Here is a 19627-nt window from a genome sequence, read left to right as displayed (position 1 = left end):
CTCTTATACAAATAATAATTCCATAGAGGCCGCTTTGAAGCTATTCACGAAGTTAGTGGTCTATCAAAGGCTATGGCATAGGTCAGAAGATTTTCCAAACTTTGAGCCGTCGAAACAGGATCCCAATGAAGTGAATTACTTGAGATAACTGACTCCGCAAAAGTCGAAACTGATACCATTTACTTCATCAATTCAAAGAGGCTCTGTACCGATCCCATCGAGTAGCCAGTAACCGTCTTCTATCGATTGATTTACTTGAAACTTTGTTATAATCAAGAATGGTTCACGTCGCGTAAAACAGCTTAATTCAAACTTAGTTTAGTAGCACTTCAACATCAAAGCGACAAATAAGATGACTGTAACGATTGGAGACGACTTCGGAGGCTCAATTGTGATTTTACCATCATTCATAGCCAACAAAACAGATCTCTTGACAATCTTTTCCTTACCTCATCCATCGAATAACAGATCAAAGAAACGCATCAATCTCATAGGATCCACAGAGGGAGAGATCTTCCAGTTGAAGACTCATGAATTTAGTAAAGGGTGCACCTACAATACTCAATCTGACTTGGCAAACGAAAAATACCACTATACTACGAATGAGGAGCCCTTAAAGTCGACCTTTCTCATTAATGAGGCAAATCGAAGTGATGGCCATGTAATGGAGAGTGGGACTTTCCAAATTGCTGCTAAGTATGACATCGCATTCAATCTGATTGGGTTTTATTATAAGGATAGTGTAAGTGAAGCTGAAAAGGAATACGAGGTTGAACTAGAGGTCCAAAGCTCGCCTTCAGAGGACCAGGCGAACTGTTTCACTGCAAGGGATTTTCACGATCAACTCATTGATTGTCATGATACTCAATGGTCGAAAATTTGTGTGAAAACTTTGGAAGCAGCATTGATGAAGATCGCTGAACCTATCGAGGAAGCTGGTTGCATTTATTTTAAACTGACGCAAGACAGAGTAACAAAATACCTTGCAGGCAAAATTTCCAAGATGGCTTCAAACTTGCCAAAGAGTTTGCCCATTGCAAAGGACCTACCAGCTGATATTCAAAAGTGTGCTCGTGTAGTTATAGCGACGAATCTGCTAGTTTCCTTGATACCTAGATTGGCCTATTTGAAACTAAAAGAATTCACGCCGGTTCCGAATGAAAATTTGGTTGATATTAAGGAAGCTTTCCATAAGTACGAGAAGTACAAGAGTTCTCTGAAATGCTCGATCGCGGAGAAAGAACTACTAGTGAATGCCGCCATGACAGTGGGACTACCAACTGGTAAAGTAAAGGTATCAGCCATGAAGAAAGTTACAAAGAAAACTATTAAAGTAAGGAAACAAACTGGAGCCATAGATGGTTTCTTCAAACAGGCAAATTGAGTACAATAGCGTGAATTATTCGAGATTATGACTTTTATTGGTATACCCGTCACTGAGCACGTCTCGAAACTGAAAAATTAGTTGAAAAGTTCAGCTATCGATGAGCAGCATTCATTTGAATAAGCCATCAGAAGTGTATTAAGAAGTGCCATTGAAACGTTTAATCATGGCCAAAGACATCGAAATATCTACATCAGAGGCTCAATTCATTTTAGAAGCTTTAAAGCAGAATGGTCGACTAGACGGGCGGTCGTTTGATCAATTTCGTGACGTGGAAATTAGCTTTGGCAGGGAGTATGGTGATGTGACCGTGAAGATGGGCAATACCAAAGTGCAGTGTCGGATCAGCTGCCAAATTGCACAGCCATATGAAGATAGGCCGTTCGAGGGTTTATTCTTGATTTCTACTGAAAGTTCACCAATGGCTGGCCCCCAGTTTGAAAATGGTAACAATACAGGTGAGGATGAAGTGTTATGTGCTAGGATCATCGAAAAGGCTGTGAGAAGATCTGGTGCATTAGATGTCGAGGGCCTCTGTATTGTTGCTGGCAGTAAATGTTGGGCAGTTAGAGCAGATGTTCATTTTCTTGATTGTGATGGAGGATTCATTGATGCATCTTGTGTGGCAGTCATGACAGCGCTATTGCATTTCAAGAAACCAGATATTTCGGTGCTCGGTGATAGGGTTACTGTGCATCCAGTTGACGAGAGAGAACCAGTTTCTTTGGGGATATTACATATCCCAATCTGTGTCACCTTCTCTTTCTTCAACCCACAGGATACAGAGGAAAACATAAAGGGTGATTCAAACTCTGAAATAGCTATCATAGATGCCACATTGAAGGAGGAATTATTGAGAGATGGTACCTTAACAGTAACTTTGAATAAGAACAGAGAAGTTGTTCAGGTTTCTAAAGCTGGTGGATTGCCTATGGATGCTTTGTCCTTGATGGAAAATTGTCATAAGGCTTACACTATCACTGAGCGTTTAACCGAGCAAATTTTAGATGTAATAAAGAAGGATGACGCGGAAAGAAACAAATACGCAACTTTGCTAAGCTCAGAGAATGCTCGTGAGACGTAGTGAAGGCTTAAGGGCTCAATCAAAAATTTTCAATATCTCTCGTGAGATTCCAGTCTGCGTTTGTGGTCGCATTGATAGTAATTGTTCAATGGTGTAGACTTTCTTCCCGCTCTCTGGAACAGTTTCTTCTCGTAATGGAGTGAATTGCTCCCTTTTGAAAGTCCTGAGATACAATACTTCATTAAGACCTGAAATATTTAGCGACGGGTAAAGATCATCCTCCTTTATGCTGGTCGAAGTCAAATCATTTACAGCCTGACTTTCTGTATCGACATTCCTCCCCATCAGAAGCCCATTTGTGAGGTAAATTTGTGCAACGGCAACAATAGTCGCAATTGCAAACAAGATGTAAAGCCAAAGTGTGAACAGCTCACAACTCCTTCTAAATACCCACCATTCGTGTGAATGTTCTTCTTCATCAGCCTTGTATGAGCGATTTTCCAGAGCCAATGAAATCATAACTTCCAAACTTTGTAAGCTCACTTATTGAAGTCTAAAGCGACTTAATTGCATCAACGAAGATATATTTGATACCTAGTCAGGATTTATTTTCTAATTTTTAATACACGTAATGAAAAACAATCGATTAATGTTTAAGTGTTTGTGACGCGCCGAACACCTCTGATCATGAACAGCATCAAGTCAATTTTTTCAACTTGAGTCTTGACTATAAGCAAGAAAGCACAATAGAGGGAGCGTATTGCTCGTATCAATGTTTTCTGATTCCAGTAACTAGACAAGTGAGATTACGATGGGATAACTTACTTAATCGACATGATCAACTCCTACTTACGAGTTACATATTCACAAGAATGTTTAATTGTCTGTCTCAAATGCTGGTCTTGTATCGAGATAATATCTTTCATAGAAGTGATATATCTCAAAAATGATTTCCAGAGAGATAAGATATATGATGATCCACTCTAAGAAAGTTCCCTTTTTCTCACTTAGAACTCCCATGAGAGCGCGACACTCATCAGTCGAGTAATCCAACTTGGTATTGAGAATATTGATCCTAGGACCGATATCCAAGTATCTCGACGTTTGCTTGAAAATTCTCTCCAGCAATGGCTCACTCCAGTATAAATCAGGGGTCTCTATCAGTTCTGAATACAAATTCAATCTCCCTCTGATTAAAAATAATCTTCCAATTGATCGCAGAGCTTCTCCCTCATTGAGATTTAACTTAACTCCCCTCGAAATCTTTTCTGTAATAATTCTTGTCCTAGAAATGTGAGCTTCCATTGAGTTCTCTAAAACGGCCAAGCTGGTACTCCTAGCAAGACCACTGGAATATGCAGCCTTGTATAGCATACCAGAGTCAGGATCAGTAGAGTTTATTACGATCAGATCTCCAGCGAGGAAACTGGTTTCACCGTATTTGGCAAGAGTTGCACCGACAGTAGCCGAACTAGAGGCTTTTGAATTTATACTTTGAAACTGTTCGTAATTTTCCACTTCAACATAGTCCATATCTTCTGTTTCAAAAGCATCTTGAGCCAAAGGGTTGATACGAGCTTCTTCCACCAAATGCAAAATGTTTTGGCTAACAAACGTTTCATCAAATCCCCAGCTAACCACTGAAGCATTTTGACTGATAATCATAACATCACCTTTGTAACCGTCACCTTGGTACTTAAAGGTTATGATTTCATCAGGAATTAAACTGATTGGTTGGAATCCTTTAGCATGTAACAATTGGATGCATTTCCTCAGATCGTACCTCTCACCGGTCGTAACAGTCGTACATGGCTTGACCCTCAGGAAGCTAGTGAGGACTTTTTCCAGATCATCATCGTTAGCGGATGCAAAGGCTCGCTTATACTTTGGAGATATAGTCCTTCTTAAGTAGCGTGATGGATCTTGTGGACTAGATGGTGCCTTCATAGTCCTTAGATTTAAGTCTGAATCCTTCAGCGACTTCTCATTAACACTGGCCGTGGACTTGGTTGCCAGATACCTAAATTTGATACCATTCCTCAGCAGGTTGGACAAATAAACAGATCTTGTCGATTGAATTGACTTGAGCAACATACTCCTTAGTTCGATTTGATAAGCATACGTCTATGGTAAGCTTCATTAATGCAATTGTGGTACTTAGAAATTTCGCTTTACCAAACGTGTATCGCCTATGCTGATCGAGTAAGTTTGACAGTAATTAACAAAATTCATATACTAGGTTCTATTCGCCTGCCTACCAATACTTGATCGACTCTAAGTTTAGTAAGCCATGTAACAAAGTACCAGGCGAGTGGACTGCCAGAGCTATTATGATTATAAATGGATCTGAATATCATATCAAGTATAAGGCATGTAGATTGCTACTGAATTATTACATTTCTGAATAGGCTGTTTACCAAACATCCTCTTGGTATCTACCAGTGGTCTTCAACATCTTGATTATTTCAGCGGCATCCTCCTTAGCAATCGCTTTCTTGCGTGTTAATATATCCACCAAGGAGGTATGAACGCCTTGAGCCATACCCTTGGCATCACCACAAATGTAGATGAATGCACCGTTGTTGATCATATCAAACACTTCATCTTCACGTTCGAGTAGCTTGTCTTGAACGTATACTTTCTTGGCGTTTGGCAATCTCGAGTGAGCTACGATCATTTCAAAAGCCCCATCAAGTTTCTTGGAGTACTCAGGCCATTCATCTTGGTATAGGAAATCATCTTGATTACGAGAACCATAAAATAGGATGTGTTTACCTAACTTGATGTTCTCTTGCTTTTCTAAGAATTTAACACGTTCTCTAACGAAGCCACGGAATGGTGCTACACCGGTACCTGGACCGACCATGATAACTGGGGTTGCAGGATTAGATGGCAATCTGAAAGTTGAGCGACGAACATGAACAGGTAGCTTGAAACCAGCAAGAAGATCACGAGGACCGTTTAGATTATAATGAACTGGCATAGAGTCTTTGGTTTCTTGCTTGTTTTGAGCAAGTTGGATATTTCTCAAAAGGTTAGTAGTTACACCGGTAACATTGCCCTCGACATCACTGGATGGATTTGGGAAGTTTTCAACCACGGAAGTTATGTGAATTGTTTGCTTTTCAGATAAAGAAGAAGATGAGATGGAGTAATAACGAGGTTGCAAATGAGGAATGGTTTCGACCAAAAACTCTAAAGGAACGGTAGACCATGGTTTACCTTCAGAAAGACGTAATAGTGCGTCGGCCAAGTCGAAATACTTGGCAGTGATTTCAATGGCAAATTGATCTCTATCAGTGGATAAATCTATCAGTTTTTGCTTTATATCTTGGTTTGGAGCAAATTGAACCAATTGACCAAAGATCTGTCTGGAGATTGGTCCACTTATCTCCAAGTACTGTCTGACTGCAGCACCAACAGTGGTTGGAGTAGGGAAAGGAACTTTAATGGTGGAATCGAGAGGTTTTAGATCAAAAATCATACCTGGGTCCAAGTTGAACACTTTCAAGAATTGATCAACTTTCTCAGTGGCATTCGACGGCCAGACGGCCAAATGGTCACCAGTGGAGTACTTGATATTGGAACCAGAGACGTCAAACTCAGTGTGAATACAGTTACGGTCAGTGTTTTTGAACAATTCGTAGGTTTTCACCACGGGAGCAATGAATGGTTGAGACAAGTCGAATGGACCCACTTGTACCTTCTCAGAGTTATAAGTAAGCTTGTTACATGGCAAGTAGTGCAGCGATGGTTCACCGACAGCGACATTATCGTCAATTGACTCTAGTTTTTTCAGAACAAAAGATGGTTCGAATTTTTGTTCATGTTCATCCAAATGTAGTTTATCCTTTAAAGTCTCGAAAGTGTTTCCCTTCCAAGTCATGTAATCCTCATCGGTGGTTCCAGCACCGTCATCACCTTGTCCGAAATCACCCACTAGAGTGGCACCAGCGGCTTTCAAATAGTCCAAAGCCTTTCTAGCAGCACCATTGTAAAACTCATAAGTTGAGTTACCTAGACCGAACAAGGAGAATTTCAAAGTATCCAAAGAACCTTCACTGGCGTTGGAAATGAAATCTTCAAATTGCACAGCTCCATCAGGAAAGTCACCTTCGCCATAAGTAGAGATGAACAGAGTCACAAACACATTATCAGGTAGTTCATTTATATTTTCAAAATCATACTGTTCAATATCACCACACATCACCTTCAAAGAAAATTTGGAAGCCAATTCCTTGGCGAATTTTTTGGCATAGTCCTCTGCTGTACCAGTTTGCGATGCAAACAGTACCAAGTAGTTCTTATTATTTTCACGAAGAACTTGTACTACATCTCGAGAATCGGAATTAGAAGCCATAATGTCGTCATCATTCGATGAAATAAACTCCTTGATTTGTTCTCGTTTCAAATAGATGGCAATCGCCAGGATTAGAGCGCACAGCACTCCCAGATCCGTATTATCCATTCCCAATACCATTGTACACAAGAAAGATTAGATCGTTACAGCGATAAAATCTCAGCTGTTCAATACAACTATAACAAATCGTTGAACTGAACAAATAAACCGTTAAAACAACACTCCACGAGTTTCTTCAAGTCTTTTGTAGGTGTATTTGACGTATTTTTTTTATTGATTTTTTCACTTTTCAATAGACATAGAAACGAAATACTTGTCCGCTTGGAGAAACAATTAAGAGTAAACGAGCTAAACGACTGGTAAGCTTGACGTTAATGATCGCTAGACAAGGCATCACGTAGAAGCAACAATGGTTCTCCTTCTCGAAGCCTGTTGCTGGGATTGGGCCGAGACTGTTCACGACAAGGCCGAGCTGTTGTTGCTAGACGGATAAGCGTCTGCGACATTCTTCTTGATGTCTTCTCGTAGGTTTGGAGCCTGCTGTTCAGTGATTCCCATCACGTTCCTTATGAGCAGTACGAGGGAGTCCAGCGGGAATTCTGCTTGTGTTCTTCTGCCAATTCTGTACGTAACGGTCTCGAGGTCTAGATCGGTATGTTCCTGATGCCGGGAGAGGTATTCTAGTTTATCCAATGTCTTGAGTAGTTCGAGAATAGGTATGTTGATGATTGGGATCGGTGATCCATCAGTTGGGACTCCGAATTTTTGTAAATGTTCAAATAGTTCTTGTTGTAGGATGTTATTCTTGCTAAAAAGCACTGTGCATAATATCACACTCAAGAGGCCTTTGAAGGTTTGATCCTGGTCAACACTGAGTTTGTTGTCGATGGTGTTGGTTGATTCAAAGGCCAGTCGATCTCCAATGTATTCGCCATTTTGAACCGTTTGCACGTAAATGCTCTCGTTCTGTGCCAATATTAAGTCATTAAGTTGATCAATTGACGCATTATTGTCGAGTAAAATGTACCGTTGGGTCTTTGTTGATGAAGAGTCTGGCTGATCGCCGGCCGGATTGGCCACTCTTGGAGGTAATGTTTTCAATTCGTAACCGTAGACATCGTTTAGGATAGCATTCATTTCTTGGAAGATTTCATTGAACCTGACAGTACCGTATTCTTCTTTCTCAGCGATTTCTTTAGCCATTTTCTGAAGACGTGGTCTACTGATGATAGTGTTTTGAGACTCCACTACCGATAATACAACTCTTGCAAGTTTCCTGGCCAGCAGAGTAACTTTACTGACTGTAGATTCAGCAGCAGTATTGTCTGATTCATCGTTGGAGCTCATCTAGGTTTGATTCGTCACTGAATTGTGTTAACATTGGCTCTTTAAGCGGGAAGTCATCGCGTACTTGATTAAAAAGGCACTACACACACTATTGAAAGTGAAAAGATCCTACCGACTGTTCTTACGAATAATTCTCAGCTGAGCGTGTTAAGGTTTATTTTCATAGAGACAGTTTCAATCTTTTTTATTCGCAAGTAGCCTAAGCTTGCATTTACAGACAGATATCCAGTACAATATGAAGTGTTGTGAGAATTGCAATTGGAGCTTTCAATAATTCTTGGTATCAAAATGCTTGATCTATTTGCTTGGAATGGTGAAATCTTCATTTCGGATAAACTAACTTCGGGTGAACGAAAAGCTTCATACACGCCAGATCGAGCAACAATGCCGTCTAGCAACCTCGTCAGACTATTCCATTCGTCTTCAAGAGTTTGCAACTATTCTAATTTGAACTTGACACTCTTTTCAAAAGATAATTGTGGTTTGTGCCTTAAGGCTAAGGATGTGATGAACAAAATACTCAAAGATAACGACAATTTGAGAAATAAAGCCAATTACACAGTTGTGGATATTGATGATTCCAAGAACAAGGAATGGTGGGATAAATATTGCTTTGACATTCCAGTGCTTCACTTAGAGGATCGCACAAAGAATGATTCTTTGTTAAAGATTTTTCATAAACTCGATGAGAGCGAAACCATCAATAAGATTGAAAACTACAAGTAAGTTGCCCAACTGTTTTTATTTCCCTTTACATAAAGAAATACTCCAGCAGACTATTTCATGCCAGCAATATGGTTGCAAATTTGTAACTTAACTTCTTCTCTTTTTCCACCTGTGCTTAAGCTGGGATGATTCATCTTCATCCGGTAGCAGCAGCTTCTTTCTAGAGCAATTTGGTGGTTTCATAGACTTGGTTTTACCCCTTTTAGTTTTAAGTGGTTTGATTTGAATTGGGGATGGGTTGGTTAGTTCAAGATCATCATTTAAAGATGATGATAGATCAAACTCGTCGCCTTCTCCATGATCATGACTTCGCTTGTCAAGCTTGCGGTTGTCCTTCTTAACAGACTCACGGGTATCGAACGCCAACCGTTCCTCTAGCTGCAGTTCATCTTCATTTTTAGCAACTTCTTGTTGCTTTTGGATGGGCAGTTCATTCTTATGTACCAAGTTCAGCTTTTGCTTCAAGGTTTTGACAGAACTTTGTAATTCATCATTCTTATCCTGTAAATCTATCTTTTCTCTAACGCTGTCTTGCTTTTCCGCTTCAAGTACAATTACTTTTTGTCGCAGTCTCTTGAATTCATCTGTTGCTTCTTCATAATTGGACCTGCTATCGTCAATTTGGGATTTCAACTTTCTGTTTTCTTCTTCCAGCTCTAACTCATGTGCCTTCAGCTGAACCATTTCTACATTCAACTTTTGCAGCTGTTCGTTAATTCTTTGAACTTTATCATTATGCGAAGAGTTTCTACTCTCAAATTGCTGTCTCATCCCATCCAGTTGTTCACATTTTTGTTTCAAGGTTTCATTCTCCGATTGTAGGGTCTTGAGAATTTCTCCCTGTACAATAATCTTGTTCTCCGAATTAGCCTTCAAGGTTATGTTATCTTCGTTCAGTTTAATCCATTTATTCTTAAGCGCATTAATTTCTTGTATTGAGGTGTCAACCTTTGCGCGCAATTCAAGCTCAATTTCCTTATATTTCCTCATTTCAGCATCTTGTAGACCTGCCTTCTTTGACAGCTCCTCATATTGGGCTTCTTTAACGCCGAGAGAACTCAATGCTTGCCCTTTCTGCAAATTCAATGTCGAAATTTCAGACTCAAAGTCATGTAACTTTGATTCATATTCTTGACATTTCATTAGCTCTTTCCTGTAAGACGTGAAACTTTCAGAAAGTGTTTTGATTTGATCTGAAACTTTGCCGCTACTCCCGTCAATTGACAGTTTTAACACATCGGCCAACGCCTCAACCTTGCCTGACGTCTTTTCGCCATTTCCGCAGACCAAATCTTGTAGCTCTGATTTGCATTCCTCGAGCTGCTTTTTCAAAATGTCATTCTGAGTACTTATTTGCTGCCCAAAGGTTCTCTTCGATTCATTTTGGCTATTTTCAAAGCTCTTGTCTATACATTTGATCGACAATTTATGGAGATTGTTCAACTCTTTTATGATACTAGTGGAATTCCCAGAGGTCGATTCTTGCACGACACTCGTCAATATCTCCTGGGTGGCAGAGAATTGCTCTGCTACCTTTTTGTATGAATCTTCACCTGTCTTGAGCAATTGCAAGCTCAGGCCCTCTGTGATATTCTGAATTAAATTGGCCTCCAAAATTTTGAGACGATTATTAATCTCTCCCTGTTTTTCATTCAAGTGACTGGAAAGAGACTCTTTAAAATCTGTCTTCAGGTTTCCAATCTCCTGAACTAGAGAACAGTTCTTTAATCTTTCTTCGCTCAGTAGTCCAGAGCAATCATTTAGTTCTCTGGTCAAATAATCAATTTCTTTTGATCTTTTAGAAAGCTCGGCATCAGAATCCTTTTTCAACGATTGAAATGATGTTATACTCACCTTCAGTTCTGCAATATCACTCTTATATGCATCTATCTTCTTCTTGAGTTTCCCATAATCACCTTTTAGTTCATCTAATGCAGAATCACTCGATGACTTCTGATCCAGAAGAGTTCTAGACCTTTCATTTAGTCCATTGAGTAACTTTTTCAACTCTGAAAACTTTTGTAAAATCCCTTCGTTGTCCACTTGATAGACTTGTATTTGAGACTTTAATTTCGAGTTTTCCGTCTGTTGTCTCTGGAGTTCTTGCTTAAGATTTGAGCATATCTTTTGAGTATTATTGAATGCTTCCAATAGCACATCGTTGGAAGATGTATCTGCCGCCTGCTGCTCTCTTTCCCCCAAAAGTGAGTTTGCACTGAAGGGTAGGGACACTTTATCCTTTTTATGATTAATTCTATTGGCAAAACCGCTTTCAACCTTTTCTTCACCACCGTTACCAGCAGAAGATGTCTTGTCGCCCATTAGAAGTCCTCTCACCTCAGTGATTTCAAGTTCATCCTCATCGATATAATTGTCACCCATTGTCTTAGTAGTTCTCGTAACCCTTGGTGTACTTGAAGCTAGCTGGAGTTCAGCTTGTCCTTGTTTTCCATCTGAATGCCCAATAACTGTCACAGATGACTGGTTGTTGGACTGATTCGGGTGCGATTGGGCGAACAAATCATCCATAAGTGACGAATCGGCTTCAGTGCTCGAGTCACCATTATGGGACTCTGGTTCTTTGACTCGTAGCTTTGAGAATATGTTCGAGCGTGGCTTGAATCCTATCGAGGAGTCCCTGAAGAAGTTTGACATCTCTGAGTGGCTTTATTGACATGAACTAATTAGCCGCCGAGTAGTAAAAACAAACAAAGATGGTGATCTCGGGACCGCTTGAAAAGCTGAAACTGATCTTGTTAGCAGCCAGGAAGATTCCAACAATATATCGGTTGACACAGACGCTTTCTGTTTGACTATTCGCTGTTTCTTTGTTCTAATAGTGGTTGTCGTTTAAGAAGAAAGAGGCGGTTCCTCACTCCACACACAACAACAACAACAACAAGAACAACAACAATAACAACAAGAATGAATGATTAATTCTAAGGCAAATAGGGAGTATCCAATCCGCTACAGCCCTATACAGTGCTGAGTGAATCGCAGGGAAATGTATATGGTCACGTCCGGTATTGCTTGAGAATCAGGATTATCCCGGTTCAAGTGGCACACCATTAGCGCTTAAACAGTTCCAAGGGATGCACATAGGATTTTACTCCATTCTAGTTATCCAATGCCAAGCAATTATCTCTTTAAACTGTCTAAGATTTATTCAGTGACAAGTTCAGATGGGAGTCAGGTTTCGAAAAACCAGGAAGTTTTGGACTGTCTAGCGATCTAATTTGAAGAAATGACAACGCCAGTGGAACCTACGGAACCGATGGTGCGTTCCTTTTAAGCTTTGGGAGTCTTCTTTAGAGAAACCTGCTAGGCACGTGAACGCTTCGACCTTGATTCCGTTGCTCTTCTCATAACCATCAACACCCTCAGCCCTTCAAGGTCTAGTCCAAGGTCAATCACAACCATTCCAGCATTCCAGGACTCCAACGGTTCAGAGTTGGATTGCTAACAAGTTTTCCTTTTTCCCCCACGGGTAGTACGGCAAACCTTCATTCAAGTTGCATTTTGTTCGTCTATCGCGAAGTACTTAAAGGGTACTAATTTCTGGGGTTTAAGACTTTTTGTTCTCTTAGTTCCTGACTACTCAACTAGAGAGTGTGGATCAAGCGTTGGTGATGAGTGTTAATCGTTTGACCTTTAATATGAGTCCAAATTCCTTCTTTAACAGGTCGGCAAAATGGAGATTAGGTGATTTGTTATTACTTGTTGTTGTGGTGATCGTCTCATATCCAGTGTACCACGCTAAACCCTTTGAAAGGCAGTTCACGATCAATGATTTAACGTTGTCGCACCCTTTTACTGAGCATGAGCGTGTTACCGATAAGATGTTGTTTGTTTACAGTTTTGTTCTCCCCTTACTAACGGCTGCTATCATGATAGCTATCTTTGGGGATCCAAAACATAGGTTGTACCTGGTGTACATCTCTGTCTTGGGATTAAGTCTTTCCGTTTCGTTGACATCGTTGTTCACTAACTTCATCAAGAACTGGATTGGTAGATTGAGACCGGACTTTTTGGTACGTTGCCAACCTAAAAAAGGTTTACCCATTGACACTTTATTCTACGCGTCTGAAGTTTGCACTTCCAAGTTCCCTGATGTGTTACTGGATGGTTTCAGAGCCACTCCTTCTGGCCATTCTAGTCAGAGTTTTGCAGGTCTGGGATACTTTTACCTATGGCTGTGTGGTCAACTCTTGACAGAATCTCAAAGCACTGGTCTATGGAGAAAAATCTTTGCCTTCATTCCTTTGCTTGGAGCTTCATTGATTGCCCTCTCAAGAACCCAGGACTACAGACATCATTTCGTTGATGTGATCTTGGGATCCATCTTGGGTTACGTCATTGGCCATTTTACTTACCACAGATATTTCCCTCCAATCTCCAACCCACTTGCCTTCAAGCCTCTGCTTGACGATTCTGACGTAAGTTTGGATTTGTCATTGCAACCAGGGCAGGGTGCAGAAATTGAGCCATTGACGGCTTAGATTACCGATTTAAATCCAATCCAAGCATATTTCAACATATATTTGCGTTGTTAACTTCTATTATTCCTTCGGCAAATAATGATCAGTAGACCTATGTATATGTAAGTCACAAATACGAGTTATTGATCGCTTGAAGTCGAGAACTGTGTTGTACGGCTGAATATTATTATCTATTGCCTATATGTTCTATGTTATGTTCTTAAAAAAAAGTATTCAAGTGAAAAGCCACTGAAATACAAAACTTTCAAGGAAGGAAAAACCACTTTTTAGCATTGAGAACTCCAATCTTGTGGGCTTAAACTAGTCGAACGTACTGGTGTAACCTAATTGTTGTGTTATTGAGGCAAACTCAGTTAATAATACTCTCTCAGGTAGTTTTAAGGGTGCTTTCATTCGATCGACTCGGATAATGGATAAATGTCAAGAAGCCATCTTACATTAGATCAGTACTACGAAATACAGAAAAATGAACTGGAAGCAATTGAATCCATTTATGTGGGAGATTTTGTCAGTTTGACGAAAAGAAGATCTGCGTGGGACAAACAGCCACAGCTTATATTTGAGATAACTCTTCGGTCTACAGATAAAGAGCCCGTCGAGTCATCTTTAACATTGCATATTACTTTGCCCCCTCTATACCCACATACAGCACCAGAGATCACTTTCAAGAATGTTAATAATGTTATGGATCGACAATTGAAATCTTTGAGAGAAGGTTTTCAACAGATACACAGAGAATCTAAAGGTCAAGAGATGATATTTGATGTCACATCTTTAGTTCAAGAAAAGATGGATGAATCTCAACATTTGGCTAATACTCAATCCTTGACAGATGAAAGATTGCAGCGTATAAAGGAAATTAAAGAGAAAGTTCAGAGAGAAGAAGAAGAAGAGGAACAGCAAATACAGGAGAAGAAAGTTTACGATCAACTTATGATTGATGAGATTGTGAAGAAAGAGCTTGAAAAAAGGCAAATTGATGATGACAATGCTTTGTTCAATCCTGGGACGTCAATCGATCTATTACCTCCACAGGAATGGACTAATACTGGTCAAGCAATAGTTTTCAATGAGAACATCAAGGCCAAGCTACCCAACAATTCCATGTACAAATTCAGGGCCGTGGTCAACCCGAAGTCAGTGACTCTGAGGACAGATCTGTTCTGCTTTGCCGAGCAGTACCTAGTGAAGCCTTACATACCACCAGAATCACCATTAGCTGAAGGTTTGATTGCATCAGAAATGATGGAAAATTTTTGTTATCTTTTAACGGAAATTAAGTTTGACAATGCTTATTTCAATACAAGTAATGGCAAGAAAGCTATATCAAATCTCGAGAAAGAATTAGAAACCGCGCTGCGAATAAATCACGACAATGTCAATAAAATATACGCATACACTGTTGACCGAACGAGAAGTAATAGTTCCACATTTGTTTGGAAAATTAGATTGTTAACAGAGTATTCGCATTCATATCCAATTGGTGAAATCATTGAATCGGCAGGATTTATCAACTTAGCCACTGCCCGTGTTTGGATGATCAGATTACTGGAAGGATTGGAGTCTTTGCATAAATCAGGCATGACACACAAGTGTATATCACTTCAGACAGTTAGACTAATAAAGGACGCCGATTTCGGCACGACAATTCCCAAGCTGATGCATCCGTCCTATGGATATACCATACTTGATATGATTTCACATCATCCTAATACTAGTGGTCCACCTGTTGAGATGCCATGTTGCCCTTGGCAAGCACCTGAACTGGAAAAGTTTCCTAGCAGCAAACCACAGAGAATGACAGACATTTGGCAATCTGGTGTTCTTTTTCTCCAGATAATAAACGGAGTTGATACAGTGTTCAACTATTCCTCACCTCAGGATTTCCTCGACTCAACTACCATGGATGACAGTCTCCACGACTTCCTAGAAAAGATGTTAAAATTGGATGGCAAGAAGCGTCTATCTCCGTTGGAACTACTACCTATGAGATTTTTGAGAACAAATATCGATCCCTCCCTTAACAAGTTTGCCTTGGGTCAGGGCAGCAGCACAGTGTTAGCAAGAAAATCTTTTTCAGAATCATTGAGTGTCAAATCGAGAACTGCCTCACAGTCTAGTGGACGGCGCAGATCCTTCAACGTAGGATCGCGATTCTCTTTTACAAACCCTGCTGCTCGTTCTAGGTATGCTACAGATTTTGAGGAAATAGCAGTACTTGGTGAAGGTGCATTCGGTCAAGTTGTCAAAGCTCGCAATACCTTGGACAGCAGGTATTATGCAGTCAAAAAAATCAAGCACACAGAGGAAAAGCTTTCTACTATTCTTAGTGAGGTCATGCTTCTTGCAAGTTTGAACCATCAATACGTCGTCCGTTACTACGCAGCTTGGTTGGAGGAAGATTTTGATGACTCAGTGTTCGATGAAGAGGATGATGAGACTTCTGAAGACGTTGAAGAAGACAGCTCGGAGCTATTGTACAATGATTCGAGCTTATACAGAAATAATACGATAGGAGACGTTGACAACAGTGGTTGGGATTTCATTTCAGGATCAGGATATCCTGAGATCGAATTTGCAAACAGTGGGGTCAATCAAGAGGGCACCAACAATGACGATGACGATGATTCCTCGAGTACGAATAGTGAGGACAAATCAAGCAGCGAAAGTGAGAGTGGCTCAGGTTTGATCATGAGACCCTCCGCTCAGATCAAGAGGCAATCGTCAACCAATAGAAAGAAAAAGAGTACACTGTTCATCCAAATGGAATACTGCGAGAATAGAACCTTGTACGATTTAATCAACACTGAAAATCTCAATAAGCAACGCGATGCATACTGGAGGTTGTTTCGTCAGATTCTAGAGGCACTCAGCTACATTCACTCGCAAGGTATTATCCACAGAGATTTAAAACCAATGAATATTTTTATTGATGAGTCAAGGAATATCAAAATTGGTGATTTCGGATTGGCAAAAAACGTCCATAAATCACTTGACATCCTGAGACAGGATTCACAGTCTCAGGCTGGAAGTACTGACAACTTGACTTCCGCAATCGGTACTGCGCTATATGTGGCCACTGAAGTTCTTAGCGGAAATGGGCATTATAACGAGAAAATTGACATGTACTCCTTGGGAATCATATTTTTTGAGATGATTTATCCTTTCAGTACAGGTATGGAACGAGTAAATATTCTCAAAAACTTAAGGTTGCCAACAGTTGAGTTTCCCGCTGATTTTGATGAGGCAAGGCTCAAGACGGAAAAGAGTATCATAAAACTACTACTGGAGCACAATCCCGACAAGAGACCCGGAGCTCAGGCATTGCTTAACAGCGGTCGTTTGCCGGTAAAGCATCAAGATGAATCTATGAAAGAGGCGCTCAAGAGTTTGGCTAGTCCATCTTCACCCTGGCAGCAGCAGGTGAGGGAGACGCTTTTCTCTCAAGCGTATAGTTTAACAAACGACATACTGTACGATAATGTTCAGTCATGCACTACACCTTTTGCTCAAATATTGAGATCGAAAATGACAGAGGAGGTTGTGAAGATTTTCCGAAGGCATGGTGGAGTTGAAAACAACGAACCGCCTCGCTTATTCCCCAAGGCGCCTATTTATGGTACCCAAAATGTCTATGAAGTGCTAGACAAGGGAGGTACTGTACTTCAGTTACAATACGATTTGACTTATCCAATGGCTAGGTATCTGTCGAAAAACCCTAACTGCGTATCAAAGCAGTTCCGTTTGCAGCATGTTTATCGTCCCCCAAGTCATTCTAAGTCATCCGTAGAGCCTAAAAAATTTGGTGAAATTGATTTCGATATAATTTCGAGTTCGTCAGCAGATTCACCCTACTACGAGGCGGAAAGTATCAAGGTGATCGATGAAATTTTAACCGCTTTTCCCCATTTTGAGAAAACGAACACTGCTATAGTACTTAACCATGCTGACATATTGGAAAGCGTGTTCAATTACGCGAATATTGACAAAGCTCAACGATCTTTTGTTTCCCGGTCCTTGTCGCAACTTGGCTTTGCCAAGTCCTTTAAGGAAATAAAAAGTGATCTCAAGTCGCAATTGAACATATCCTCAACCGCTTTGGATGATTTAGAGCTATTTGATTTTCGATTGGACTTTGAGGCGGCTAAAAAGAGGTTACATAAAACCATGGTCGATAGCCCTTACTTGCGTAAAGTTGAAGAATCGCTACAATATATTTTAAAAGTTATCAATTTCCTCAAACCTTTGGATGTGACTAGAAATATTATTATTGCACCACTGAGTAATTATAATAGTGGATTTTACCGGGATGGTATCATGTTTCAAGCAGTCTACGACGACGGATCTTCAAGGAGCCTTGTTGCGGCGGGCGGAAGGTACGATACTTTGATTGCCTACTTCTCTCGTCCCTCCGGTGATAGAGGTAATAATACTCAAAGAGCAGTGGGATTCAATCTGGCATGGGAGACCATCTTTGGCATAGCACAAAGCTACTTCAAGCTCGCGAAAGGAAGCAAGGTCAAGAAGCGTAATAAATTTCTGAAAGACTCGGCGATCGACTGGAAACCCAGTAGGTGTGATGTATTCGTCTCATGTTTCTCAAATTCTATTTTGAATACTCTTGGCGTTGAAATCATAAGCCAGTTGTGGAAGAAGGGAATTTCCGCTGATTTCTTGCGGAATTGTTACACAGTCGATGATGTCGTTTCTGGAGCACAAAGAGACGGTGTAGAATGGATAATTCTCATCAAGCAGCAAACCTACACATTGCCCAATCACAAGAGGAAATACAAGCCCCTGAAGGTCAAAAAGTTGGGCAGTGACATGGATGTGGATCTGAGCTTGGATGAGTTCTTCACTCTCTATCACCAAGAAACGGGAACAGACAACCTTCTCAACGAGCACTCTCCAATAGGCGATGGTATCGATGAAGCTAAGAGATGGGATGACGGTAGTAGTGGAGGTGGTAGTCAGAAAGGCGAGGAAGACGAAATCGTTGCAGGTCCGACGAAGCAGAAGGTCGTGTACGTGCCGAACCCTGCCACAAGGTCAAAAAAGGCCAGTAAACGGGAAAAATGGGTATACGAGGACGACGCCAGAGATGCTGCTACCTCAATTGTCAATAGCCTGGTTACCGCACCTGTCATTACGGTTGATGTGCTTCGCAATGAGACTTTAGAGATGATCTCGATCACCTCACTGAACCAAAAAGATGAATGGTTAAGAAAGATTATTGGTACTGGTAGCAACTCTACGCCGAGAAGCTTCGCCACCAATATCTACAACAGTTTGTCCAAGGAGGCGGCAAGAGGAACTAAGTGGGCCATCATTTTCTGTCAAAAGACTGGTAAATCATGCGTTACTGATTTGCAAAGATGAAACCGTCGAGCGTACACCTTAATTACAGTAGATATAGATAGAACAAGGATAATTAATGCCTTTGAGTAGCTCTTATGGGCAGTTCCTGCGATTAATGTGTATCACACGTGATAAATTGATGTTTCTCAAGCTTTTCTTCTCTAATGATTGGCACTTTAACCAGGATACCTTATACATCCAGACTGGATAACAAATCAATTATCATGCGTAAGACAGCGTAAGTAATGTGGTTTGATTAAGAAATATTTGCTTGCGATTAACTAACTAATTAACATATAGTGTGATATTCATCGAGAGAGCCTCTCCAGCGACATTGACTGATTTCAAAGATGCACTATCGGATAGTTTATTAGCATTTCTAGAACCTTGGTCAGTCGATTTCAGAACTTACAGATGTTTGATCAAAAACCTGCCTGAAGGCACATCAAAATTGATGTGCTCGATAACCTTTTCCCATCATGAAAAGAGAACCGTTTTAATAAAGGACAAAACTGCACTTGTGACTACGTCGGCTCCCCATGACGTTCCCAAAGATCTTGTAGCCAACGTATGCTGTGCAGGAACTCCTGAATCAATTGACAATATTCTCGCGAGTAGGCTTTCTAATATCTGGACCCAGAGACAGAGCATCAAAGGTGAAGCAGGCGAAACTTTCGAAACGACTGGAATGTTAGTGAGAGCAGCCAATTTGTTCAGTTACACAGGCTTCAAAGGGCTTCTAATTGAATTGACTTCCAATGAGAATGCCACCAGTGAGCAATTCAGAGCGAACGTTGAAAGGATACGAAACCTTTTACAAGGAATTGGTATGAAGGATGCCAAAATCTCTGGAGAACTTCTGGACCCTTCAAAGAGTAATTATATATCTGATTTGGCGTACCAGTATGTCCGTGTATTAGAATTTTGAG

The 19627-nt window shown here is 40.5% G+C and overlaps 11 protein-coding genes across 11 annotated transcripts; 6 read left to right on the top strand and 5 right to left on the bottom strand.

The window, feature by feature from the left end:
• Positions 1-352: 352 nt before the first annotated feature.
• RNH202 (Rnh202p) lies at positions 353-1384 on the top strand (the record flags this gene model as incomplete). Its single annotated transcript, XM_003681745.1, has 1 exon — positions 353-1384. One exon carries the CDS (start codon positions 353-355, stop codon positions 1382-1384), a length of 1032 nt encoding a protein of 343 aa, XP_003681793.1.
• A 166-nt stretch (positions 1385-1550) lies between these two features.
• On the top strand, positions 1551-2468 carry RRP45 (exosome non-catalytic core subunit RRP45; the record flags this gene model as incomplete). The annotated part of the gene is made up of 1 exon (XM_003681744.1): positions 1551-2468. The coding sequence occupies one exon, from the start codon at positions 1551-1553 to the stop codon at positions 2466-2468; it is 918 nt and encodes a 305-aa protein (XP_003681792.1).
• A 15-nt stretch (positions 2469-2483) lies between these two features.
• On the bottom strand, positions 2484-2927 carry TDEL0E03370 (uncharacterized protein; the record flags this gene model as incomplete). The annotated part of the gene is made up of 1 exon (XM_003681743.1): positions 2484-2927. The coding sequence occupies one exon, from the start codon at positions 2925-2927 to the stop codon at positions 2484-2486; it is 444 nt and encodes a 147-aa protein (XP_003681791.1).
• A 357-nt stretch (positions 2928-3284) lies between these two features.
• Positions 3285-4502, bottom strand: MRX10 (Mrx10p; the record flags this gene model as incomplete). Its single annotated transcript, XM_003681742.1, has 1 exon — positions 3285-4502. One exon carries the CDS (start codon positions 4500-4502, stop codon positions 3285-3287), a length of 1218 nt encoding a protein of 405 aa, XP_003681790.1.
• A 319-nt stretch (positions 4503-4821) lies between these two features.
• Positions 4822-6876, bottom strand: NCP1 (NADPH--hemoprotein reductase; the record flags this gene model as incomplete). The annotated part of the gene is made up of 1 exon (XM_003681741.1): positions 4822-6876. One exon carries the CDS (start codon positions 6874-6876, stop codon positions 4822-4824), a length of 2055 nt encoding a protein of 684 aa, XP_003681789.1.
• Positions 6877-7224: 348 nt separating this feature from the next.
• On the bottom strand, positions 7225-8115 carry NSE3 (Smc5-Smc6 complex subunit NSE3; the record flags this gene model as incomplete). Its single annotated transcript, XM_003681740.1, has 1 exon — positions 7225-8115. One exon carries the CDS (start codon positions 8113-8115, stop codon positions 7225-7227), a length of 891 nt encoding a protein of 296 aa, XP_003681788.1.
• A 288-nt stretch (positions 8116-8403) lies between these two features.
• Positions 8404-8841, top strand: MGP12 (Mgp12p; the record flags this gene model as incomplete). The annotated part of the gene is made up of 1 exon (XM_003681739.1): positions 8404-8841. The coding sequence occupies one exon, from the start codon at positions 8404-8406 to the stop codon at positions 8839-8841; it is 438 nt and encodes a 145-aa protein (XP_003681787.1).
• An 87-nt stretch (positions 8842-8928) lies between these two features.
• Positions 8929-11496, bottom strand: ZIP1 (Zip1p; the record flags this gene model as incomplete). Its single annotated transcript, XM_003681738.1, has 1 exon — positions 8929-11496. One exon carries the CDS (start codon positions 11494-11496, stop codon positions 8929-8931), a length of 2568 nt encoding a protein of 855 aa, XP_003681786.1.
• A 974-nt stretch (positions 11497-12470) lies between these two features.
• Positions 12471-13340, top strand: DPP1 (bifunctional diacylglycerol diphosphate phosphatase/phosphatidate phosphatase; the record flags this gene model as incomplete). The annotated part of the gene is made up of 1 exon (XM_003681737.1): positions 12471-13340. The coding sequence occupies one exon, from the start codon at positions 12471-12473 to the stop codon at positions 13338-13340; it is 870 nt and encodes a 289-aa protein (XP_003681785.1).
• A 417-nt stretch (positions 13341-13757) lies between these two features.
• On the top strand, positions 13758-18719 carry GCN2 (serine/threonine-protein kinase GCN2; the record flags this gene model as incomplete). The annotated part of the gene is made up of 1 exon (XM_003681736.1): positions 13758-18719. One exon carries the CDS (start codon positions 13758-13760, stop codon positions 18717-18719), a length of 4962 nt encoding a protein of 1653 aa, XP_003681784.1.
• Positions 18720-18922: 203 nt separating this feature from the next.
• Positions 18923-19626, top strand: SRB2 (Srb2p; the record flags this gene model as incomplete). Its single annotated transcript, XM_003681735.1, has 2 exons — positions 18923-18936; positions 18999-19626. 2 exons carry the CDS (start codon positions 18923-18925, stop codon positions 19624-19626), a joined length of 642 nt encoding a protein of 213 aa, XP_003681783.1.
• Position 19627: the final 1 nt, after the last annotated feature.

The sequence above is a fragment of the Torulaspora delbrueckii genome, chromosome 5, assembly GCF_000243375.1.
Source record: "Torulaspora delbrueckii CBS 1146 chromosome 5, complete genome".
NCBI lineage: Eukaryota > Fungi > Ascomycota > Saccharomycetes > Saccharomycetales > Saccharomycetaceae > Torulaspora > Torulaspora delbrueckii.
Note: the sequence above shows the minus strand (reverse complement) of the source record. Positions and strands in the feature narration are given on the sequence as shown.